Source organism: Amblyomma americanum, chromosome 1, assembly GCF_052857255.1.
Source record: "Amblyomma americanum isolate KBUSLIRL-KWMA chromosome 1, ASM5285725v1, whole genome shotgun sequence".
Lineage (NCBI taxonomy): Eukaryota > Metazoa > Arthropoda > Arachnida > Ixodida > Ixodidae > Amblyomma > Amblyomma americanum.
Window position 1 is genome coordinate 31,473,243 of NC_135497.1, and position 26,956 is coordinate 31,500,198.

The following is a 26,956-nucleotide window of genomic DNA, read 5'->3' on the forward strand; positions in this document are numbered from 1 at the left end:
TCCCTTAGGATCCGGTATGGAGTGCGCGGTGAGGACAAGGAAAAAGTGTTAGTGCCCACTGATTAAACTAGGCATTCCGGTATGGCAAAGGTATGAATGGCACGTGTGCCTCATGAAGGTGAATCGTTAGTCAAATTGCTGTAGGAAAGCGCAGTCAATAGAAAGTGCAAGCACCAAATAAATCCACTACGTCACCAAGGATAAGTACGTACACCCTTATTTTCAAAAGAAACTTCTTGGAAAATTGCGCCATGGTTACGAACAATCTCTGGGACAGAATAACAAGGCTAGCTGCTGGGCAAGCAACAGATATTATGTCACGAATTCTTTGGAGAGACAGAAAGAGGGAATAAAAAAGGCAGGACTGGCATAATTTAGCAAGGTGGAAAGTTGGGCTGGTTGGTGCATAATCTTGTGGCAGGAACAGCGCAGCACGAGACAAAGAAGGGGCAGGCTGGACACGACACTGGCTAACAACCAGATTTTTAATACACGTTCGTCGAATATATGCGTCTCGCTCGTTCAAGAAGCAAAGGACCGAATAAAAAACCCATAAGATGTGCACGTGGTAATAGATTAGGACTATGCACGCAGATAATCAATTTCTCTGTCACGATGCGCTATCGAAGGTATGCTAACGCATACGTCGGTCTTTTGTCGGATGTCAACGCACCAGGGAGATTGAAGAAGCCTTAAACATCAGAAAAAAGAGCGACGTATGCGTCAGCATACCCTCGATAGCGCTCCGTGACAGCGAAATCGATTATCGGTGTATATAGTCCTAATCTATTATCACGTGCACTTCTTATGGGTTTTTTATTCTGTCCTTTGCTTCTTGAACGAGCGAGAGGCATATATTAGAGGAAAGAGCATTAAAAATCTGGTTGTTAGCCAGCGTCTGCCCCGCCGCGGTGGCTCAGTGGTTAGGGCGCTCGACTACTGATCCGGAGTTCCCGAGTTCGAACCCGACCGCGGCGGCTGCGTTTTTATGGAGGAAAAACGCTAAGGCGCCCGTGTGCTGTGCGATGTCAGTGCACGTTAAAGATCCCCAGGTGGTCGAAATTATTCCGGAGCCCTCCACTACGGCACCTCTTCTTCCTTTCTTCTTTCACTCCCTCCTTTATCCCTTCCATTACGGCGTGGTTCAGGTGTCCAACGATATATGAGACAGATACTGCGCCATTTCCTTTCCCCCCCAAAACCAATTATTATTATTAGCGTCATGTCCCGCCTGTCCCTTCTTTGTCTCGTGCTGCGCTGTTCCTGCCACAAGATCTGGCATAATTTGCTGCCTTTTTTCCCCATATTTCGCCTGCAACACAAATAGCGGCTGGGCTAAGATTAGCAGAGGCAGAACACATTGTAACAGCAGTTGCCACGGTCGGGTAACGACATCTAAAACACTTCCGAACGCAGGCTGCGCGAACGAGCTCAAGGCGAGGGGCAAGGAGAGCCACATATGCGACGGTGTCGTCGACTGCCCGGATTTTTCGGACGAAACCTCCTGCGGTGAGTGTCTTATTGCGCGACGCATGAGCTGAGCCGATGCCGCGAACTAGGCCCAACGGTCTCAGTGTGCGTTGACATCGCACTACTCTCTGTAAGGTGAGGATTCTCACTTTCTCACTTTGCCAACTCTAAAACCAGGAGCTGCAGCACACACGCTCACAAAAACCAGAAATAAAAAAAAAGAATGTGAAAACAGAAACAGCAAACTTTTGAATGTATGCAAAAATTGGCAACAACAGCTGACACTACAATCATGTAATAGGACACAAATGAGTACAAATAACTACAAGAAAGAAGAAAGAACTAAATTTGGACTAAGTGATTTTTTAATAAAAGAAAAGCTATTACACAAAACGAACGGAGAAAAAACGTATATGACAGCACAATTTGGAATACAACGCAGAACAGGCTTAGCAGAAGATTCGCGCCGCCTTTGACCAAACTTCTCAGCGCTACTTGGACCGAGCGCTCCTATTTTAGAATGCTAACGCAAAATTCTCAAGTTCCGCTCTTTTTCGGCTTCATTGGCCCGGTAATTATAGTATGCGTCGCCATTTGTTCCTGCATGCGACGGATTAACATACGTTCACATTTATTACTTTTAATTTCTATTGTGGCTGCGAGGAGCGCCATTTATGGCGCGTTTTCAGGTTGCGCCTTTACAACCGTTACTGCTCATCCCAAATGGCGGCTGCACTTCTAAGCATCTTTTTACCAGCAGCCAATACGGCACGCTTTGATTCGTAGACGCTACTGCGATCTTAAATCAAGGCATCAATTTGGCCACATGTTAATCTTTTCAAGCGTATATTTACGTTTGCCATCCCGGCTACTACCATAAAAAATATCTAGCAAGATACCGCAATCCCATGGATGCTAGAGGTTAAACAAAATTGGAAGTTGGAGTTCAGGCGAGTTCGGATGGCTAGAGCTGCATATATATCACGTGGTTGCAACCACTGGTAACCCATTTCTTCTGAAGGATTTGAATCTTAAGCTTCATCTCGTTCGAAGACGCTCATTTTCAACGGCTTAATCGATATGTAACAGGCAGCTTTCGTGCATATCAAGAAAAACTGCACAGAGAGCTCACAAGTCTGTTTTAAGTTGGCGCATGTCTCGTGCATTTTTCCGCCTCTGTGTGTCCTCGTCCCCTGTTGGGCCGTGCTCCCTTTAAACGTGAACCAAGCCAATGTATCAGCCGCCGCAGTGGCTTTGGCGTTCAGCGGCTGCTGATCCCAAGGTCGTAGGATTGAATGAATGAATGAAAAACTTTATTGAATTCTTTTGGTCAGTTCCGGAGAGTCTCCTTGCAGCTGCGTCTTGGCGCTTGCCGCAGCCGACGCCGCCGTCGGGGGCTCCTTAGCAAGGGTGGTCCCTCATTCCAGGGCTCCACTGGTCCTGGCCACCTCGCACGCGTGCTGCACCAATGCCCTTTGGGCGGTGAGCTCGCTGCTGGTGAGCAGGCCCTCCCATTGCTCCGCACTCGGGTTAGTCTGTTTGTGGACGGTGTAATTGTGTTTACACTCCCATGTGACGTGGTAAAGTGTCGGGACGTCCCCGCACCAGGGGCAGCTGTCGCTGTACTGGGTGGGGAACATTTTTCTTAGGACGTGTAAGTTAAAGAAGGTCCCAGTCTGCAGCCTCCTCCAGCTGACCGCTTCTTGCTGTGTGAGGAGTTTGTGGGGCGGGGGATACTTGAACCTGCAGCCTCTGTAGTGATTTAGGATGTCTGCGTACGTCCGGTCCACCATCGAGGGGTTCTCGAGGTCCTCCGTCAGCAAGGCTCGGTGCGTGATCTCGCGAACCTGGCTGTCAGCCCTCGAGTTGCCCTCGACTCCGGTGTGTGCCGGTACCCAGAAGACCTTTTGCTTCGCTTTGAATCCCGAGGCTCTCGCGCCTAGGAGGATGCGTAGGGCCTCCCTGCTGATCCTTCCTTGCTGATATCGTCTGCAGGCCGTTTTGGAGTCCGTTATTATAATCTGTGGCTTGTTTCTGCGGTAGCCTTCGACCGCGGCAAGCGCCACAGCGATCTCCTCCCCTTCTGCCACCGTACGTCCTCTCGCGGATGCCCAGCTGATCATGTCGCCCGTGTGGTCTATGACCGCCATCGCCACTCTCGTGATGTTGTTGCGTCTATCCCTCGGATATAGTCCTGCGTCCGTGTACACCGTGTTTTCCTGCGTGGCTAGGTGTCTCTCCACGTATTCTGCTCTTGCTTGTCTTCTGGCCGCGTGTAGGTTGCGGTCCATGTTGCGCGGCAGTGAGCAGATTCTGAGGGTTTGCCGGATTTCGTCCGGAATGTTCTCGTCCGGATCTGCTGTGGTTTCCACTCTGTGGCCAAGTCTTCTCAGGAGTTGCCTGCCTGTTTCTGTAAGTTCTAGTCTTTCTAGCTGTGCGTTCAGCTGGGCCGCCGCCAACTCCTCGAAAGTGTTGTGGACTCCCAGCTGTAGTAGCTTGTCGTTCGGGGTGTTTCTCGGTAGGTTTAGTGCGGTCTTAAAGGCTTTCCTTATTAATGCCTCGATCTGTTCTTTTTCCCCTGCCGCAGCGGCCACATATTCATGCAGGCAAAATGCAAATACGCACTGTGCCATGTCAACCCCAGGCGGTCTAAGCTAATGCGCAACACACGTGTCGATTCGGGAATACGACTAAAACAAAGGATCACTTATGCAGACAACTGCGGTCCGGGACTTCTCCACTGCGGCGACCGCCAGTGCGTCGACATCGCGCAGAGGTGCGATGCACGGCTGGACTGTGACAACGGCGCTGACGAGCAGAACTGCTGTGAGTAGTCTTTCGCGGTGGGCTGTGGGCGGCGAGAGGACCAACGCGGCTGCCGTGCGCGCAGTGAGCCTGCCCGAGCTGGGCGGCTACTTGCGCGCCTACCAGCGCGGCCACTTCCGAAAGGTATGCGTGGACGGGTTACCCGAGGGACGCCGGCGTGACTCCCTGCTCAAGCAGCTGGCCGACACCGCGTGCGCAGCGCTCAACCTTGGGTGAGTCGGTCGCCAAGCGCGCTCGTGCGGCAGATGCTGACCTCAGCCCCCTCTGGTAGGCCACCCTCCCGGGTGGAGCTGCACCACGATGGCAACAGCAGCGATTCGTATCTGCAGCTGCTGGATCCGCCGGGCCTCAGGTGGGTTCTTTTAAGCGCGCATAACAGGTAACGAGCGACTCTAGCGTCGGGATGCTGATTGCTCACTCCAACGCTTGGCGGCATGTGAATGCCATCATGTTCTGCGAGAGCATTCTTGGCGCGTGACACTCCGTGCTTTCAAGAATGTGAACGACGGCGCAGGTTCTCCTCTCCGGGAGCGTGCCGAAGTGACCTGGTGGTGTACCTGCTGTGCAGTCCCCCAGGTGCGTGGCGAGCCACTGGCTGGGGAAGCGCACCTCTGCTTGGCTCACATAAAGCGCACCTGTGCCGTGTGCTTTAGGCCAGCAGGTGTGGGTGTAGCAGTGCCACTTGAAAATAGTAAATAATAGGATATACAGTGAGTGGCATTACTTTGAATTTCCTGTTCTAGAAGTTGTTACGCTTCTGTCCAGAGTGCAATGCTATGCCCGTCGTACATGGCCTGCTGCAGCCGTGGAACGACTGAATACACTTCCAGGTGTTCTATTTGTGGCAACACAACATAGCGTAACTTTTTGGCACGGACAAAGAGAAGGCGGACACCACCACTGCGCTAACTTGAACTGGTTGCTTATTTCGGGAAGGAATAGCGTATATATAGACAGAAGGGTAAACTCAAAGGAGATGGCATGACCAAAATACTCAAATGACGTGTGACTCAGATAATTTACAAGGTAGATGTAGTGATAACGTAGCTAGAATAGAAGTCCATACGGTAAAAACATGGCGGCTTATGGTGGGGAGCCAGCGCCCTCTTCCAAGTGTGCGGACAACTAAATAATAACGTCATAATTAAAAAACCAGAAAGTGAAGTCATATCACACGATTTTTGGAGGGAGAAATAAATCCTCGAACGCCTCCAGGTTCAGCGCGACCCACGAGACAAAGGCGAAGAAAGATTACACGAAGAGCGCAGACTACCGACGCTATCTTTAGCGCTCGTTGTGTCTTCTTCCTTCGTCTATGCCTCGTGTGCCGCGCCGAAGGTCGAAGCGTTAACGAACCAATAACAGGCCCAACTATTTGTATTTATGCCCAAGAGGTACCACTATAGGTACAGCGACATATTTGACAGCCTTTCTTGATCATCCGAGTTTGCGAGCAATTGGTCGTGACAGAATTGTGCCGATTGAGTTTAGCTCACGTGAAAAGAGACAATAGTGCAAACTTTTAACCGAAGTCATAACTTATTACTTTAAAACCACAACACACGCGACTCGGAATAGTGATACAATAGGTTGTTGAACTAACCCATGAGACAAGTTTAAACTTTCAGAAGGAGCTAGTTGCCTGCTGTGCATAAATGGCTCAAAATTGCTGTAAATTGCGCTGTGATTTCCCGGTGCAATTAGCGCTGCTTTTTAGAACACATACAGACACACATATTCGGCAATACAATGAAAGGCTACGCAGACCAAATGAAACAAAATCAAGCGCTCACAAAACGAAAAAGGCACGGGATAATTAAAAAATACGAACCGTGATCTTGCAGTAACAGGAAACTTTCAAGCAAACACTTCTTTCAGAAGATTGCCCAAGATTTAAGTAAAACAACGGACCTCATTTTAGAGAGCTATGTGCCTAACACACAAGTCAAAATAGCATCTGGGCATGCGATAGGACACTTTGGAAAGACCATCGCATATGACATACAGCAGTCTCTTCTCCATGGCATCTATGATAATAAGAGGGCAGTATCGCGTCACCATCACATCTACAAAACTCAGTGCGCACAAAACCCTTTTCAGTCGCAGTTTTTTAGTACTCAGTAACATGTAAATAGCGTAAACGTTCCAGGCAGCATTTACTTCCTATTTGCAAGATCTCGAGCTACAGATTTCTCCATTATGAAAGCAGCGCCAAAAGTTTACAGCAATATTAAGCATGTGCATAGTTTAAATCACTGGAGTGTGCACTCTGGTCATAGCGTTGATTCACCACGAACGCAAATAATTTTCATGCAGTATTTCACGCAGTACAGTCAACACAAAGCACAACCATTCATTGTTAGAGCAGGTGCCAGGAATTAACAGAATTCACTATGGAACATAAGCTTTCATACAAACTACCAAGCTATCATCCGAAAGTCACATCTGAAACCTCCGACGTGTTATGACACCATTTTGGCTGGCATCCCGAGCGACACAGGCCGACTGTCGACCATCGGCCATTTAGTGGCTTCTGGTCGGCAGCCGATAGATCGGCAACTGATCGGGCAGTGAGCTCATGCCAGGCTGCTCAGCTCAAGCCTGGACTCAAAGGTAGGGCCAGGCTACAGCCCTGAAGTAAAGCCAGCCGTCCCTCAAAAAGCTTGGCATATGCAGATGGCCCGATGTGGGGCCTACATGCAACCCCGGGCTACATTTACCACGGACCCTGCTTTGGTTTAATTCGTGACGGCCGGTGATACTTGAAGCTCTTTTAATGGTTTAGTATCTGAGACAAAAAAAAACGTCTTTTTATCAGCGTTATTATCAAGATTTTTTCCTCGAAACAACGACGGCAGAGTTCTGCTTTTTACGGCGCAAGTTCGGAAGCACGGATCAATCATGCGCCCTACCGGCGGCGAAGAGCGCATGCGCACGCTTCAGTGACATGTGCTGCTTTCGCGCGTTCTCCATCCCGTGTGCAGCTTTCTGTTGAGAATTCGGCGCGACCGTGCTGCAAGGTGAGTCTGTACGCGAAAATCAATTGCATTACGGGTGCCTGAGCGGTAATTTAGCTTGCGAAATATATTATGGATGCTTATACTGTTCTCAGCAGTTTCAGCCCCGCGCTCTGGTATGATGCAACAGCGGACGATCGCTCGTGGGCACCTGAGTGCCTCTTGCTTTATTAAGGCGCGCTACCAGATATCTTTTCGGACGGGAGCAGCGGTGACATGTTACACGTCGCCGCATTAAGGCGGCTGTGTACTCAGATTTAGCAGCCGCGCCAGTACGGTGTGGGTGCAGAGTACATTACTTTTTATGACTGTGCCGTTGGCCACTTTCGACTATCGTTCTACTGTTGCGGGGCAGTGTGTATACACAAAGATTTGGGGCCAAGCTTTGGGGCTTTGTGTGCCGTGCAGTGGCATTGCACGACACACGAGCATTTTTCCGACGCTTCCGCCTCTGCCGGGATCCAATTCCGCTACTTTGGACTCACCACGTCTGAGTGAATAGCCCTTTGTGCGTAACTTGCACTGCGCCGTGATTTAAAACGTGGGTGACACTTCAGCACTTCCTTAATTAGCGAGTATTAAAGTTAGACAACGTTTCCTCGAGGCGATCGCCCAGAACTGGTTGAGGCATACAGATTGCTGTCGCTGTCTATGTGCCGTTCAACCTGATGTGCTCGCGGAGTGGCAAATCTACCTGACTGAAGGCACTGCATTGAGCTATGGTATTCTGTACGGAGGCAAAATGCTTAGGGAAATTTGCGCTTGCTAGGGTCATAAAAAACTGCTTTATTACGCTTTCGTGCGTTTCACGGAAACCGTGCAGTCTTATGGAAGTGTAAACCGGCCTGAGTTAGTTGCTGACTACATACAACAGGCCATTAGCACATGGAAACTATTTCCGTCTGGCTTGAGCCTTTGCTGTCATGTTGTTGGCTGCCAGCTCAAAGTCACCGGCTAATGTAGGACTCGTTACTACTCTAAGCATTGTTTCACATTTGAGTACTTAGCTGCTACCGTTTTTAGTTCCCGCCACGTTGCATGGGCTTAGAAGGAAAAATTCTAATTTATGCTTCAAACATGCGCTTATGCAGCTCCGCTAAGTATGTCTAGACCACTTGAATTTACAGCCATTGTGTCCTTACGTAGGCAACTATGCAAATTTGTCATGAAAGCAGTTTATTGGCATCATTCGTCACAAACGTGACTGTCGAAGTGTTGGTGTGATTCTCAGCTGCGCTCGCCACTTGCATTGTTCGCAATATGATCTGCTAAAAACGTGTGGGGGAAAGCAGTGCAATTCTAGTTCTTGAATGAGCTCAACAGATGTATTAAAAAAAATCTGACACCTAAGCCAGTGCTGCTTACAAAACCATGTTCATATGGTTATATTAATGGAGGGCCGGTAAAAAGGATATAATTTATTTTACGGGACGTTTTGGTATTGCAAACTGAAAACTGCTGATTCTTTATTGCCACTGCATTTAACTTAGGGCAGTGTCTAGAGTATGACATGCAGTGATAGCGTATTCAGCATTGAAGTGTTATTCTACAGTGCAAAAAGAGCACCTACCAGCAACATTCGACGCTTCTCAACAGCAGTCTGTGTCGCTTTCTAAGATCAGGTTGGAACAGCGTAGTCATCTTTTGTCATGCCACGGTATAGCTGCGACTTGTGAGCAAAATGAAAACAAATCGAGAGCAAGCTTCTATTCAAGCTTACAGGGCCTATTCGTTCGCCCTGCACTTGCAGCTTACGTCGTTTATGAATTATCCACCCATAGGACGCCTGGTCTAATGGTAATCTCCAAGAGAAGTGAGCTTACTACCCCTTATGCTTGGAATGCGACCAGTGTTAATGTGACCTCGAGTGCTGGTACACTGTCATGCGTAAGCAGCAACATTATGCTGTCTCGCACAAGTATTTTTTTATTACTTTCATGAGCATCAGTGGCCGCAACAAAGTGTTGGTTCCCTCGTACTCTCAGGCAAAAAATCTTGTTTAACCCGTCAAGAAGTTGAGCAGTCTATACAAGGCTCATGCAATATGAAAGTAAAGTGCATGGGATTCAAGTTCTGAACCGAAGAGCTGAAATTTTATCACCTTAAAATAGTTTCTTTTGATGATTTTGTTAGCCTAATCCGAAAGCAATGTTCTTTTAGCGCTGCATGTGGTCCCAGCTGCCACTAAAACCTGGATTTTATTTTTAGTAGTGTGGTCATCTTTTCCATGACCAATGGTCGACTGGCCGCAACAAAAGTAGTCATTGCACGTTGCCTATCTAGGTGAATAAGAGGCTTGGCCGTGCGGCCTGCTTCATGCCTCAGGATTCAGAAATTACCAGAACCTTACCATTTTCTTCATGCCCGGATATCTAAGAGCTCATATTTCTTTTCAAGCATCTAAATGCACTATTACACAATAACTGAATTTAAATGAGTATAGACACTAATTTTAGTTACATGTTTCCTTCTGTGTAATATCACCACAGTTGTTTTATGTTGCCTACGGCCGCTAAATAATTGATAATTAAAATTCTTCTCTCGTACTGTTTCCGTTTTATTAACCGAACAATGGCTGTTAGGGCAAAGGTGACCTCTTGTCATATGAGGCACGAAAAAAACTGCAATATTCAATATAATCGCTGGTTCCTTTGTTACTATTCTGGCTCTTGAAGCGGGCTGGTTTCAGCGTTGTAGTGAATTAAATCTATACCAATGAGTGTTGAGTAATCTTTATTAAAAGGAGCTTGCACAAATGCCGATTCATGGGAGAGAAAGAGTAGGGAAAGGGAGACCACATTAGGAGGCCAATTCCTGCCTCAGGATTTTATTGCAGTAATCGTTTGGTATTGTATTGAATCGATTGCAGTTTTTTATCCGTTTCAGGTGGCCTAAACCCATCTTTCACGGCACAGGTATTGTTCGGCTGTTGGAAACAAAACAACATCGAGAAAAACTTCAATTATAAACAATTTAGCGGTCGCACAGGAATATCAGGGAGTGCTCCCAGCATACTAATGTCTAACGCATCATTTCAAAGCAGAAAACACACAAGCATAACCGCGGTTAGCTGTGTCATTCAGCTTTAAGTTAACTGTGTCAGCGTGTACTAAAGGGGCGTCTTTAATAATTTAGTCAGGAAGATCATAGAAAAAAATTATTATCATGGCCTTTCATCTCTCCAAGAATGCATATAAGAAAGTTCCTTCAAGTATGTTAAGCTTCCTCCCCAACGCGCTTTACAGTCTGTGGTACCCATTTTGTAGCAGTGTGCACTAATTACTAAAAACTGAAATTACACAGCATCTGATGGTTTTCTAGTTAGGTGATCATTACAACTTGCTTGGTTGGTCTAGGCCACTTTACTTCCGCGCCCTCTGCAATCCAACAGCTGCAGTAAGGTGTCCCTTTGCTTGCAGGGCCAAGTGCTTGATCCTTGTACTCAAGGGAGATGCAGATTGTACGTATTGCTGTCACTCAGGTGAATAAATTTGATAGGGGTCTAGTTTTGCGACTTCTTTTACGTGCTGCTGCTTCACTTACATATATCAGTTATTTCTCTTTGACCCTGGCAGTAAGACGGCTTTATACAACCTTTCGCAGTGACCTTCTTCAGGCGTCCTGCTACACCAAGAAAATCTGGATACTCAACTCAACATTCTTACAGTCCAAAAGGTTGCGCACCCTGCACCTGAGAACCAACCCCACGACCTCCGGTTCGGTTCCCACCGGTGGCATATGGTTGTTTTTTCTTCTGCTTTATTGGTCAATTATATTTAACCGAAAAAAAAAATCCCCTATGCTCCTTGATTTCTGTGGCTGTGGCTTCTTTCATATGTGTGAAGAGCCCTCATTTTCCTTCCTATATATATATATATATATATATATATATATACATATATATATATATATATATATATATATATATATATATATATATATATATATATTAAAAAAATAGAAACATCCCCAATGCTCCTTGGTTCCGATGACTGTTGGCTTCTTTATATATATATATATATATATATATATATATATATATATATATATATATATATATATATATATATATATATATATATATATGTTGCGAACGTAGGTTGCGTTGGCTCCGCAGAATAAAGATTTAAGAGAAGTGGGCACTTCTACAAAGACACTTTTATTTATCAACGTTTCGACCGCGGTGCGGTCTTCTTCAGGACCGTAGTATTCTCGCGTCAGATGGACGTTTTAAGTTTGTGAGCTCAAGAGGAGGGAGAAAGGAGTGTAACACGCAAATAGCAACAACGGTTCAAAAAATTGAAAAAAAAAGAATAAAAATAAAGATAGGGGTGCGGGGAGCAGACAGGGACAATATTGGGGGAGGAAGCAAAAAAATAGAAATAAAAGAAAAAAAGGGGGGAAAACTAGTATAATAAGGAAGGGTGGGCTACAAAAGGAGATGGCTAAACGAGAGAAAGGGAGAGGAAGACGGTGCGGGGGACATGGGCAGCACGGCGTACGAAAGCAAAACGTGCAAACAAAACACACAAACAAAATGCACAAACACAAAGGGCGCCGCTGCAGATGCGTGGCCAAAGAGGAGCCGCTGCGCAAATGACACTGGCAGTGACGAACAGGCCAAACCAGGCGCCTTTTGGGGTGTCTCACTAATTTCCGGTGAGCCGAGGGCTAGAACGTTAAGGAAGGAGTGGGCTACGTTAACGAGCACATGTCTAAGAACTTACTCACGGGGTCTGGGTTTCACTGAACGGTGCACCCCTCTCCGTGGGTGGGTCGTTGAACCGACCTCGCCGGGAATACTTGTTTGTAGGGGAGGAGGGCTGGGCTAGCTGTGTGCAAAGATTTCAAATTGTCGGAAAATGTAAGGAAAGAACGTCAAAAGCTTATCAATACTGCACGAGGCAGGATAGTGTAAGTAAGGAGGGTTATGATTGCCTGGGATATACACTAGGAGTTATAAAAGGTATATCTTAGTTAGCCAAGTAACGAGAAATGTAGTATTATTTTGTTTTGAGGTCCTGAATAAAAGAAAGGGTACACTAGCCAAAATTGTGTTAGAATATAATAGCTTCGAATTTGATCTTCAATATTATCTGCAAGTAAGTGGCACCGCTATGGGGACAAGAATGGCCCCAAATTATGCCAATATCTTCATGCATCATATAGAGTCAAAGTTTCTTTCTTCTTGTCCAATTCAGCCGTACTTTTACAAGCGCTATTTGGATGATATTTTTATAATATGGACAAACACAGAACAACAACTTATCCATTTCATTGACAGTTTCAACTCCGTGCACCCAAACATAAAGTTTACGCACACCTACTCAGCCAGTCAAATCAATTTTCTTGATGTTGACATTCTGGTGGACAAGGGGTCAGTTAGTACAACCGTTTATAGAAAACCAACCGACTCACAAAAATATCTACATTTTCAAAGCGCCCATCCCCGTCACTGAAAAACCAGCATCCCTTATTCGCAGGCCCATCGTTTTCGAAGAATCTGCTCTAACGACCTAGACTTTCATGAAAACTCCGAACACATGCGCAACGTGCTCTTAGCACAGCGCTATCCACGTTCCCTTATTGATGACGCCATAAGCAGAGCTTCAAATCTTAACCGTAGTCAAATACTCCAGGGGCACCAAATAGATAACCGAAATGATTACACTACAAACCTTATCCTCACATTTAACAGTAACGCACCGAACATAAACAGAATTCTTAATAAGCACTTTAACATTCTCCAGCAAAGTCAACGACTATCGAAAATATTTACATGCGCACCCCGCGTGATTTACAGGCGCGCCAAAAACATTCAGAACCACCTAGTACACTCCAAGGAACACAAAACCCCAAAATATGGATGCCAGCCCTGTGGTAAGGGTCGCTGCAAAGTTTCCAGGCACATGCAGACTACGTGTTCCGCAACTAGTACGAGGTCAGTTTTCCAGCATTAAATCAACGGTAACTTTGACTGCGACTCATCAAACATTATTTACCTTCTTGAATGCACTTTGTGTAACCAGCAATACATAGGACAGACAAACACTGCATTCCGCATTCGATTTAACAATCACCGGGCACACGCCAAGTCTCTTCCAAACCTTCCCCTATCCAAGCATGTAAACGCAGAAGGACACCCTTTTGACCAACTAAAAGTAACAATTATTCAAGGGGGCTTCAAAAACAGGCGAGAACGTGAACAGCGTGAATCCTATTTTATCCACAAGTTTAATACTATTCAAGAAGGTCTTAACGAAAAGCCTGGTACCCTTTCTTTTATTCACGACCTCAAAACAAAATAATACTACATTTCTCGTTACTTGGCTAACTCAGATATACCTTTTATAACTCCTAGTGTATATCCCAGGCAATCATAACCCTCCTTACTTACACTATCCTGCCTCGTGCAGTATTGATAAGCTTTTGACGTTCTTTCCTTACATTTTCCGACAATTTGAAATCTTTGCACACAGCTAGCCCAGCCCTCCTCCCCTACAAACAAGTATTCCCGGCGAGGTCGGTTCAACGACCCACCCACGGAGAGGGGTGCACCGTTCAGTGAAACCCAGACCCCGTGAGTAAGTTCTTAGACATGTGCTCGTTAACGTAGCCCACTACTTCCTTAACGTTCTAGCCCTCGGCTCACCGGAAATCAGTGAGACACCCCAAAAGGCGCCTGGTTTGGCCTGTTCGTCACTGCCAGTGTCATTTGCGCAGCGGCTCCTCTTTGGCCACGCATCTGCAGCGGCGCCCTTTGTGTTTGTGCATTTTGTTTGTGTGTTTTGTTTGCACGTTTTGCTTTCGTACGCCGTGCTGCCCATGTCCCCCGCACCGTCTTCCTCTCCCTTTCTCTCGTTTAGCCATCTCCTTTTGTAGCCCACCCTTCCTTATTATACTAGTTTTCCCCCCTTTTTTTCTTTTATTTCTATTTTTTTGCTTCCTCCCCCAATATTGTCCCTGTCTGCTCCCCGCACCCCCATCTTTATTTTTTTATTCTTTTTTTTCAATTTTTTGAACCGTTGTTGCTATTTGCGTGTTACACTCCTTTCTCCCTCCTCTTGAGCTCACAAACTTAAAACGTCCATCTGACGCGAGACCACTACAGTCCTGAAGAAGACCGCACCGCGGTCGAAACGTTGATAAATAAAAGTGTTTTTGTAGAAGTGCCCACTTCTCTTAAATCTATATATATATATATATATATATATATATATATATATATATATATATATATATATATATATATATATATATATATATATATATATATATATATATATATAAAGAGAGAGCGAAGTATACGCCTCGTTTAAGGAAACGTTTTCTATTCCTCGACGTGTTGATCGGAGGACCGATCTTTTTCATGGGTGATTTGCTTCATTGGTGTCTGCCATTTATTTATAGGGGTTAGACCTAGAGCAGGGGGGAGAAAAGACAATACAGAGTAAGTAAAAAATATAAAAAGCAGGAAACGGCAGCTGGAGCTGTACGAGATGGGTCTGGGGGAGAAGGGAATAAAGAAAGGGAGAGAGAGAGTGCGTGGAGTATGTAGGTAGTAGGGCAGTACAATGCCCAGATGCGACCCCTGTTTTGTTAACTGTTGCGTGGTTGCCTGTTGACAGGTGTGCCGAACTGGGCTGAGGCGGACGACAGTGCGCGTGGACGCACGGCCACCCTCCTGGAAGGATGCGTGGTGTTGTCGCTCATCCTGGCCGGAAGGTCAGGGGGCAAAAGACATAACCACGGAGGAAGGAGCCAGACAGCCATCAAGCAGTATTTTTTTCTCGGGCAATACTGCGCCACTTGGTGGTATAGCCGCCGCAGCTGGACATCGCAGCCGTACCTGGGTGTGTGTGTACACACACACACACGCACGCACGCACGCACGCGCACGCACACACACAAGCCAACAGTCACCGAAACCAAGGTGCACAGAGGAACGTTTTTTTGTTCTTTTTATGTGCAGTGCCAGTCAATTGAAGAACACTACTTCGATTAATCTGTCTCTAAAAGAAAATTACTTATAAAGAAGCAGAAAAAACAACCATGCCGCCGGTGGGATCCGAACCCACGACCTCCGAATATCGCGTCCGGTGCTCTTACCAACTGAGCTACGGCGACGGCAGTCCAGTCTGCTGCTTTCGTGGGTATATATGTTTTGCGTGTAAGCGAACCTTGAGAGTGTTCACCAGCGCCACCCTCGTCCATAGCGGTGGACGTAGCACGTCCTGTAATACCGCGAGTGTGACGTGGCACGTCATCTAACGGCGAGGGCGGAAACTGTGCGAGAGCCCTCATGCTACCTATGGCATCAACACTGCCGGAACCGAGACCCCCGTTAAGCTATTAGCAGACAAGGCAAATGAAATGAGGGGCTCATTTGACAAATATATTAAGGAAGCCAACACGCGATATTCGCAGGTCGTGGGTTCGGATCCAACCGGCGGCATGGTTGTCTTTTCTGCTGCTTTATTAGTAATTTTCTTTAAACCAACTGATTGGCACTACAAATGAAAAAAATTACAAACATTCCCCTATGCACCTTGGTTTCGGTGACTGTTGGCTCCCTTCATAAGTTTGTCAAACGGGCCTCTCATTTACTTTAGCTTGTCTCTCTCTCTCTCTCTCTCTCTCTCTCTCTATATATATATATATATATATATATATATATATATATATATATATATATATATATATATATATATATATATATATATATATATATATATATATATATATATATATGTATGTATATATATATATATATATATATATATATATATATATATATATATATATATATATATATATATATATATATATATATATATATATATATATATATATATACCGGAAGTGACTTCTTTGCAGCTGATTGATCAATATATTACAAATTCACCAAAAATTGAAAAACGTAGCAGGATTTAATTCACGCCGTTTCGGCTGGAGGACCAGCCTTTTTTTCGAGTGCCCTCTGGCCGGTCGAGGCTGGTCCTCGAGCCGAAACATCGTGAATTTAAACCTGTTATGTTTTTCAGTTTTTGGTGATTTTATGATATACATATATAATCAATTTCCCTCTCAGCTAAATTGCTTATTAGGGTGCGTTCATAGAAAACAGTAACATTATTTTCCATTTTGGATTGCTTTAGTTGTGATCTTTTGATTTGGGCAAAAATTTTCCCATGTTGCTTTAGATGAAAGCTGTTGCCTTCTTTGCGCTGACCCTTTTAGATTTCACTGTTACAAACGTCTCTTGAGTATCTTCAGAGTGAAATGGCTGTTCATATTTTTGTCGATTTCAGTGTTTTATTAGTGTGTTTGATATTTCGACACATCCATTTCTAGTGCCAAAATTCTATCTGAAAAAAAGTGAAGGAGCAGACAGACACTTTGGCCCACTGTTAATGCAATGTTGATCTCTTTTCTGTGAGAAATATGCGATTGGCAGCGAAGTCTTCAGAAAGAAGACCAATGATATCATGAAAAGCGAAATTATCTTGTACGTTGACACAAATCAAACTATTTCGCATAAGTAGGACACTTCCTTTGTCAACAAAGGACTGAAGGAATTTCTCGAACACGTGTAACCTCATTTTTTCTCTAATTCCTCAAAAATTTCGAAAGTTTGTTGCCCACCAATGAGCAAATTTTTTTCAAACCGTTGTTACAACCGCAGTTCTTGAAATAAAGGCCTGTACGTGAGGGATGTGGCACAAGTGCTCTTTTTAGTTTGCCTGTTAATTTGCCCGAATTCGCCACGCCACAGATAAATGAACTGCACGAGAGCCCTTTCTGGACATCTAACAAAGCAACAGTGCTGTTGCTTACCAGAAATATCTTGATATTTAGCATTCACTAGGCTGCATACTCTAGCAAGCCGTTTCGGGGAAGAAAATGGCACGTTACTTGCTGAAGTAGCTCAGTGCCTTTGGCCACTGAACCCAAGGTCAAGAGATCAAATCCTGGCTGGTGCAGCCCTATTTTGATGGCGGTGAAATACATAAACGCTCGTGTACTGTGCAAGTCATAGAGTACTTTAAACAACCACAGGTGATCCAAACTAACCTGGAGCCCTCCCCTGTGGCGTCGCACAAAGCCGACATGAAGAATGAGAGTTTGCGCAAACTAATCCGAAGTCTTCCGCTGCACCAGGACGCACAGCCCCCATGCAGCTTCTTACTTTTCATCTTTGACTCACAGAATGCGACTAAGATAACCAGATCTATCCAGAGGCCGGGTATATCCGTGCTTTTGCTTTTTTTTTGCAGCAGAACAAGTGCTCACGGATCTCAGTGAACCAAAAAGACGAGTTTTCAGAAACAAACACATGCAGGAAACAAGGGAGTAATTCCGTACGTTGATGCCACCTCACTGTACTTGGAAAAGAAAAGGGGCTAATGCTCCATAGTTGAATCACCATTTTACATTCCACAAGGGCTTGCCAAGAACGTGTAGGCCAGTGACGGTTACTATCAAGCAATCTCTCTGACGAGCAGCACCTTTACTGGTTTTTAAAATATGCTGAGATCTCGGCTGTTTAGTTATCCTGTGGCCTGGCAGGTGTTGCGCAAAGGGCAGGCATTAAAATTGTAGATTAAAAAGCAGTGTTACAAAAAAAAAAGAGAATTGTCACCTCTGGCCTCCACTCGGAAAATCCACAAAGCTGCTGCACAAGTGACACGAAAACTTTCACATGCGTTAGTGATTAAAAATGCTGGCACTCCTGTGTCAGCTTTCCGCTGTTTTTCGATTGATTGAAGACTATTCTCACCTTGGGCCGCAACAGCGTGCAATGGGTAAAGTAACTCTGCAGCGCCATTTTGGTGATTTAGCTGGGTTTCTCTATGTATGTAACATAACTGCGCCAATTATTCTGCTGCAGACGAGATATACAATAGGTTGGCGCGTTCGCGTGTGTGCTTGCTCCTTTCCTTTGTTCTGTCTGGCTTTAGATGCTCGCGTGCAAAGAAGGTCGAATTGTTATCGTGCGGTGCGAAAAATCACACTTGCAACGTATGCAGAGTGAACGAAGTAATGAAGTGGAAGAATATTACCATTATGAGTTTATTGCCTGCATAAATAAATGCAGTGCACAACAGTGATGTATTCTTCATGCAATAAAACGTTTTATGGTTGTGTAGATGTTGGCCCTGCGTGGTTATTTTCGTTTTTCTTGCATCTCTTGTGCACTGACGCAATTGGCATGAGCCCGCTGCAGGTCATTGGACGCGGGTGTGCAGCAAGAGCTTAATATTCCCCGCGAAGCTCTTTAGTATACAAAAATAAGAGACGAGGATACAATAAGAGACCCAATACAAAACTGCATCAACATAGCTGGCTATCAGTTATCAGGGCGGTGACGGGGAGTGGTTGGACAGAGACCTGAAAGGGATCGGTTTTTACTTGGGCTGGCATTGGCACATATTCTCGGGCCACTTACCAGCCAATTATAGAATTCGGTCTCGGTTGTGCATAGGCTCTTGCTCGGCCCTGCCTCGGTGTCGGCGAAACGCGTCGGGCCGACGAAGTCGACCTCTGGAAGGCCAATGCCAATCCCCAATCTCGGCTCAGGATATTTCAGCAAGGTCGGCCTCGGCAGTTTCGATCGGCTTGCCTACGTAAGGACGACATCACGCCGAGCTCGTTTTGCGCCTTGCTCAGTACCACATTTCTCAGTGGCAATGCAGAGCAGTACGACTGGAATTGTCGCTGGTATGGCAGAAAACAAGCGCGTACACGTAGCCAACAAAAATATAGCACGAGGACAAAAAGTAACCAAGCTCTTGAAATGAACGCTGTTAAAAGGCAAGCAGCCGCATCCAACGATGTCACGAGATGACGAGCTGATGAGAGAGATAAGAGCCGCTACGCGCTGCCCAGAGAGAGCGCGAACGTAAATATTTTTCTTAATAAAAGTGTTTTCTTTCCAGACAAATGCACACGAAGCATTCTAAAACCAAAACTCAACATTGTTTTAAACGTTTATAAACCAGAAATATGTAACCCATTATTATTCTCTTATTTGCGTTTGTCCTCACACTTCATTTTGGCGCTACAGTCCGCAGCCTTACTAATGTCGCTAGCGTTTCGTTCAAGACCGCATTCGAGCTGCGCCTACGCGACCTATGTAAATTGACCTTGTATTCTATTGCATGGTTTGTTAGAGCTATCAAGGAAGTGCTGACAGTCTTTTCGTAGTCTGAAAATGTGGGTGCCTTCTGTGATTTCACGAGTCATTCGATGCATATTATTCGCACGAACAGTGCATTCGACAAACAGTCTTGCAGGAACACGTGGGACACATTAAGCAACGAACTGCCAGTGGGCGGGAGTGTATCCCGCCATCTTTCTCGTTCAGATATGCGCACCATTGGTCCGCTTCTGGCCTCTGTGTGGTCGGCCTCCTTCATGCTGGAGGCGTGCCTGTGGGCGTGGCCTCACCCCTGTTAATATAAGACAAGACGTACGGCGCTAGCTAGCAGAGCAGCAGCTCAGGTGCGCGCGCGGTACACAGCCGCGTAAGATGCCTCGAGGAGGCGCATGATGTCTGCCGTCTCGCGCAGAGTGCGGCCAGTCCTCAGCGCTGCCAACGACCCAGGAGGTGCGACACGGAGACTGGCCCTGGCATGTGATGCTCCTGCAAGCCGGCAGGCACGTCTGCGACGGCACGCTGGTCGCCGACCGATGGGTGCTCACCGCCGGAGCCTGCCTGCCGCAGGGGTGCGCCTGCTTGAATGCTCGTCTTCGCTAGGAACGGCGCTCCAATTCGTTCTCCTTGAATGTGTGCTGCAGAATGCGTTTTGGTTCGGGCAGAATTATAGGCAAACTCTCAGATAATGTACCCTTTGCAAGGTGCATACCTGAAGCTCGACTTAAGCAATCGCTTCGCCAAGCGATTAGATATGGAGAGGAGGATGCAGTCCTTGTGGTTCGCAAGACGCACTGAGAAGAGCAGCGTTATGGCAGTGTTCTTGGCCAGATGCAAGGGTTTGTGACGATGGATGGGTGGTCTAAATCGGCTGAAGGTGCGCGATTTTCCTATTGCCAACCCATCTTAGATAGGCTGGCTAATTAGAACCTTACGAATTACACCTCAAGATGGCGATAACATCTTAGAAAATAGTTACTGGTTACCACCAAGGTGCATTGCTTCCATTTATTGTGACGGTCCAAAATACGGACCCTTTCTTGGATTTTTCAGATTTCCGCTCAAAATCTGCCGTCAGGAAACCTGGTGCAGCAGCCCTTGAAGCGTATTCTACATTAAAAAAGGAAACAGACTCAAGTGGTTGGTCCGGTTATGTCTTTCTCAGTCAGAAAAGACTGGAGGTCAAGAAAACTGCACGCGGCCGTTTTGTAATCAGTGAACCCGCGCCTAGCGGGGGCGCCTTCCCTCATCCTCTTTGTCACGTGGACGTGGCGCTGCTTATCCACAGTCTCTGCTCCATGCTCGAGAAGGCTCGTTTTATTCGGCTCAACAGATACGGGACATTGCTCGCAGGCGTGACCCCAGCGGCGAGTGGCAGGCCCGACTGGGCTCCGTGCGCAAAGAGTCCGCGTCGCCCTTCGACGTCAGGGCGGCCATCGCGGCGGTGCTGCGCTCGGCCGACGGTGTCCTGGCGCTACTGCGGCTCGACGCGGCCGTGCCCCAGAGCCGTGCCGTGCGGCCGGCCTGCCTCCCCCGGACGCCGCCCCCACAAGCGGGCCGCTGCGCCACGCTCGCCTACGGTGTCAAGGGTGAGTGAGCAGATGCGGTGCGGCGGCAAGGCAATGAGAGCCTGTCGTTGATGCGAGGAAGTCGCTGCTCCGTAGTGCGTTTCGCGAGGCGGGTTGCACGTGGGCGATTGGTGAAGAACATATAATATCGCGACTTTGCAGCTCTTTCATGCCGCGGCATTAAAAATTGCTTACTGGTGAACAAGAATGGAGTTCACTAAGTGCGGTCGATGTGTCAAGCTATAAGCAGCCGAGTGGAGTAATTTCTCGAGTTATGATGGACGTCGCTTTGCGCAGGAGACCAGTTGGAGCAAGTGAACCTGGAAGCGTCCGAGTGCGGCCCGGCTGTCTTTTGTGGTCGGCAAGCTTCCTGTGTGGTGAGTCCAGAGTGGATCATGGCCACCTTGACGAAATGGAATCCTGCGGCACATGAATTTGCCGTAGAAGATGCGCTCAAATGTCATGCTTAAAAACGAGACCCAGATAAGTGTTCTTCAGATTTAGACTTTTTTTATAACGTGCCAAAGAAACGGATGTGCACGATACTCGCGTAGCAAATGTTCTGACAGGGCAAGCACTGCGTGCAACGTTTATTAGGATGCGCGAAACTAAAACCCAAAACAGTGCAGCTCGTGGAGTGCAGTGCAGCAGTATATATATATATATATATATATATATATATATATATGAAGAAAGACAACAATCACCGAAACCGAAGTGCATGTTTCTTTTGATTTTTTTAATTGGTAGTGCCAATCAATGGGAGAATAATACTTCGCTTAATCTGTCGCTAAAAGAAAGTTACTTACCAAGCATAAGAAAAACAACCATGCCACCGGTGGGATCCGAACCCACGACCTCCGAATATCACGTCCGGTGCTCTACCAACTGTGCTACGGCGACGGGTGTTCAATCTGCTGGTTTCGTGGGTATTTATGTTTATTAAGTGTAAGCGAACCTTGAGAGTGTTCACCAGCGCCACCCTCGTCCATAGCGGCGGACGTAGCACGTCCTGTAATACCGCGAGTGTGACGTGGAACGTCATCTAACGGCGGGGGCAGAAACTGTGCGAGAACCCTGTTATGCTACCTATGCATCAAGACTGCCAGAATCAAGACCATATATATATATATATATATATATATATATATATATATATATATATATATATATATATATATATATATATATATATATATATCTTATGCTACCTATGGCGCTCATGACTGCCAGAATCGAGACCCTATATATCTTGGTTCTGGCAGTCTTGATGCCATAGGTAGCATAAGAGGGTTCTCGCACAGCTTCCGCCCTCGCCGTTATTTATATATAGTAAAAATATTTGTTGTGTGCAAAAAATAAAGTTTTCTCATCTGGCCCCTCATATAGTCCGACGCTGGGACGCAGCGGCAAACGGCAGAAATTCATTGCAAGAGTCTTTGCACACTTTGCAGCACGAATCCCTGGCCGGCCGCCAACTCATGTGCTGGCACGGAGACCGCTGGCAGCTGGCGGGCGTGGCAGCCGAGCCTTGCAGCGGAGGTGCGCAGCGCTTCCATGGGCTTGGGCCCCACCTGGCGTGGGCAGAGGCGGCGCTCTCCTAGCGGCCGACTGCGACACTGCTGTGCGCTGCTTCGACTCCGGCTGTGCTTCGGCGTGGTGGTGCCATGCAGGAGTGAACATGGAGCGGCATGCATTTGAACAAAGCCACCCGGGACATCAGCCACCACGTGTCATTTCATCACTACGCATGTGGAAGAAACTTCATAAAAACTGCACGGATTACGGCACGGCGCTGCAGTCGAGGCAGCTTCCACGCGCACTGGCGGAGTAACCCATACGGCTCCCTGACAGCAGCAACGCCGGGAAGCGTATGCGATGTCAGCAGAAAATGTTACTGCTCTGCTAAGCTATGTCCCTCAGCCTGAAGCGGCGAATTAGCGCTCTCGTTGACTTAGCTCGCTGGCATCCCACTTCGTCAGCTGTGCTCCACCGAAAGCTGCACTGTGCACCATACACTACTGTTGGGCTTCCGGGGGCAGAAGCGGTGCATACCACGCGGCTCAGTTCTTTAGACGCCTTTTCGCCAAGCGAATGAGCTGACATCTGTCGTGACTAAAGAATGGACAGCAGAAAGTGACGCGGCAATGGAGTCTCACCGAAGCACCTTTGCTCCCGACGAAAAATGCGCCACATGTTGGCCGTCATCAAAAGAAGCCTGGCTCGCCATCAGCGCTCCTGGCAGAGTGTGGCGGAAGAAGAAACGACCTTTACAGGGACACTGAAATGAAATTCGATTATGACAGCAGAGTGAATAAAGTATACAGGGTGTTTCACGTAACTTGCACCATGGATTTACAAAAAGTGGCGCACGGGAGCTGGGTTAAACCAACGACATTGTTTCGCGTCGTGTGGCGCTCCTCAGAATATTTTTTTTTAATTCTGAGTAATTGGGTAATTAGCTAATTATGTAATATCAATGATGCAAAATTTGTAATATTTATTTTATGGTCACACGTGTTTCGTAAAGTCGTTGAGGGGGTTACGAAAGACGCGATCCAGTATTTTACGGCCGCCGCGGTCGCTGAGTGGTTATGGCGCTCGGCTGCTGGCCCGAAAGACGCGGGTTCGATCCCGGCCGCGGCGGTCCAATTTCAATGAAGGTGAAATTCTAGAGGCCCGTGTACTGTGCGATGTCAGTGCAAGTTAAAGAACCCCAGGTGGTCGAAATTTCCGGAGCCCTTCACTACTGCGTCTCACATAGCCTGAGTCGCTTTGGGACGTTACACCCCCATAAACCATAAACCAAACCAGTATTTTAGTTACGTGTTCGTTCTTTCTAGCATTTCGAGAAAGCCCGCGAAATATGAAAAGAAAAAAATAACCGTGGTCGCGCATTTGCGCTACAGTATTTTAGTGCTGCCGAGCGCGTACTGAGTAAACAAGGATCGCGCGCTCACCATCTCGAAGTGGGTGGCCGCTCTCGGCGTTGTCTTGAAAGTGCATCCACCCATTCTCCCCGAATGTGGAAAGCGCGCGCCGTGATCTGCGATTAGTGATAAGCAGGCCATCGACAGACATCGCAGAGACGGAAGAAATAAAGGAAGGGAAATCAGTGAAGCCGCGTATTTCAAGGTAGACTCTGTTGTTTTTATTATTTTCGTTTTGCAGTCCGTCCAATCATGCAGCGGCAGCTCACTTGGGCACGGCCGTTTCCTTCTTCCAGAACACTGTTGGTAGCACCGGAACACGGTAGCGCATGAGAGCAGTCACGTGGCTTTTTTTTCTCCATATTTTGCGAGATTTCTTTAATTGCCGGCAAAAAGGACCGCGTAGGAGGCACGTTGCTACAGAAAAACTGGATCGGCTCTTAGTGAACCCCTTCTACAGCTTAAAGGAACGCACGTGACCCTAAAGTGAATAATAAAAGATTTGCATAATTTTAGCTAATTGAATAAATAAGCGGAATTAAAAAATTAGCTGTGGCTTAACTACTGTTGAACCTGCTTAGATAACGTAAGCTCTGGTTTATCAGGCAACTAGACGCGGCTTGGTGTCTGCAATGTTGAATGCGCTTCGGACATCCGCCAACACCGGAGCTCGGCGAAGCGACTGCGTCCTTATTTCGGTCCTCGGTACGCGCCTTTTCAACGCGGCGATTGACGAAGCGACTTTCATTGCGTTATACTGTATATGACGTCGTCCGTTCAACCGTCGTCCTTGTTACATTTCGCAAAGCTTTTTTTAAAGGTTAAGCTGAAGGTCACGTCACGTGTTAATGTTATAGACAAGTATGCTAAGCAGGGTGAGTTGGAGCATTTGCATTTTTCTAAACGTAGTGCGAAAAAAGTAGGACACATGAGGAGGCACAGCGCTCGTTTTGTGTCGATGCCTTCTTCTGTGCCCTCGTTTTTTTTTCGCGCTACATTAGGAAAAAAAATTGCTAGTATGGGCTAAGCTTCCTCTTTCCAATTATATACTACATGTGGACAGTACGCTTACTAATAATTATGCTCATTACTATACTATGACGTAATCATGTTTAACCACACTAACTAGTACACGCCTATATACTATCTAAGTCTAGCGATCGAGCGGAGCTGCGCCGCGGCAAAGCGACTACCTGTTTACAAGTATAGACGTAGATCCGGTTGCTATAGGGGCGCCGATGCAATCACCGGCAGCACGCAGCGAAACTTCGGTTCGGACTGGCGTAGTAGAGCTTTTGCTCTCATACTCTGAGGAGCGCCACACGGCGTGAAACAATATGTCGTTGCTTGCAAACAGCTCCGGCGAGCCACTTTAATCCTAGATTCAAGTTACGTGAAACACCCTGCATAAGACACTAGTAGAGCATCCAGCCGTATTCCAGGCGCCTCATTTGTTTTTTAAAACCAAGGAGTAGAGAAAATTTTTGTGACCACCTTCACGCCCAGGTGAATCGAATGAAAGTGACCATTATTACACTAAATAACCCCAGAACATGCCTATCAGAGTTCCTGCTGCAACGTCATCGGGGACGCCATAACGGAGTCGAGATCGTGGGAAATACAAGTGTGGCGCCCCTCGAGGCGCGTTTTTCGAGGGGAAATAATTGCTCCTCCGAACTCCACTCTCTGCGGGCCGGGGTCTCAAATTTACCTCGCTGTGTTTTTGTCTCCCACGAGCAGAATAGAGAAAGGAGGAAGACGGAGGTCTGCAGAGGAAATAAGTTAGTTAGAAGCTGGCCACCAGTGAGCTAAATGTTGCTTTTTCAGTTTTTCTTCGCTGTTGCGTTCAATGTTTGTACGCCTGCCTCACGGAAAGCTTACCGAGGTACGCAGGTATGACCGAACGTAAACGAGTAGCTATTTCTGGCTACAGATCATCACGGGGTGAAGTTTTTCCGGAGCAATTAGGATCAACTGTTCAGTGCCAGCGGGTACTCACAGATATGCTCTGCAGGCCGCATGTTTGAGACCCCTGAGAGAGACGATGTGTGAAATGTTTTTCGTGCTCGTTTAAGCAAACCACATTTCAGAAATCATCTAGGTGAGAAAGCCTTATGGCGAAAATGTCCTTGTCTCTCCCCTTTGCTATGCGACGGGGCCAGGATTTTTTTTTATTATTGCGAAAGCGTTATATTGCCCATTAGCAACGAAAACCGGCCGCGTCGGCATCCTGGAAAAGTGGTCCATAAAACCCCAAATGGCGTATTCAGCAAAGAGAAAAAAAACTTGGCAAGCACGCAAAAGGCGAGCAAAAAAAAAAGGGGGTGAGCACGCAACCAATAGCCCACAAAGTCGCCTTTCTTTTTTTCCCGGTTTCGCAAGTTTACAATAGGTCACAAACAACATATGTTCTGCACTGCACTTTCAAATATCAGGAGCGGACATGCGTTTCACTCACATGAAAAATCTGAACTGTTTCAAGGAACACAGCTGTCCCATCAAACTCATAACTTCATCTCCAAAACATAGCTCCTTGTACACTTCAAGCAGTTTAAATATGTTTTCTTTGAAGTAATATCGGACAGACCGCGCATCTTCATCGCAGTGTCGTACAGCCATCCTGCTTCGACAGATGCTGTGCAGGCCAAGAAGGAAAATTACATCGTATTTATAAATATCCGGCTCAACTCCCCGGAATCGTATCCCATACGGCGGCAATGGTATGTCTTTCTTTATCGTCTCTTCGCGGTTTTTCTTTGGCGGTCCTCATGGCAGCGGACTAAACGTGATAATCTATTTCTGCTTTTGAGAAAAGGGGGTCTTTCTCCTTGCCCCACTTGTACCTGAGGCAGGTGGTGTCAAGATTTATGTTTCTTCGGGATCAACGCGAAGCTTTCCTGCGGGCTTTATTCAAGTGAGGCTTTCTTCGTCTTTGCAAAACTTTGTTATTTCCAGTGTCGATGGGATGCGTTAAAGTGGAAGTCTATT

General features: G+C 46.6%; 1 protein-coding gene across 2 annotated transcripts in view; it reads left to right on the forward strand.

Moving 5' to 3' along the window:
* The window catches only part of LOC144112552 (atrial natriuretic peptide-converting enzyme-like), a 150,516-nt gene extending 125,262 nt beyond the window's left edge, over positions 1-25,254 (forward strand). Inside the window, exons 8-16 of one of the 2 annotated variants that reach the window (XM_077645362.1) lie at positions 1,417-1,509; positions 4,186-4,296; positions 4,361-4,508; positions 4,568-4,648; positions 4,811-4,872; positions 19,886-20,042; positions 20,824-21,059; positions 21,336-21,415; positions 22,493-25,254. In XM_077645362.1, coding sequence (XP_077501488.1) covers positions 1,417-1,509; positions 4,186-4,296; positions 4,361-4,508; positions 4,568-4,648; positions 4,811-4,872; positions 19,886-20,042; positions 20,824-21,059; positions 21,336-21,415; positions 22,493-22,642 — 1,118 coding nt within the window. In that variant the 3' untranslated portion in view covers positions 22,643-25,254. Of the gene's footprint in view, positions 1-1,416; positions 1,510-4,185; positions 4,297-4,360; positions 4,509-4,567; positions 4,649-4,810; positions 4,873-14,941; positions 15,380-19,885; positions 20,043-20,823; positions 21,060-21,335; positions 21,416-22,492 lie in introns of those variants that run through there. The other variant, XM_077645369.1, reaches the window with a different exon arrangement.
* The last annotated feature ends 1,702 nt before the right edge of the window (positions 25,255-26,956 follow it).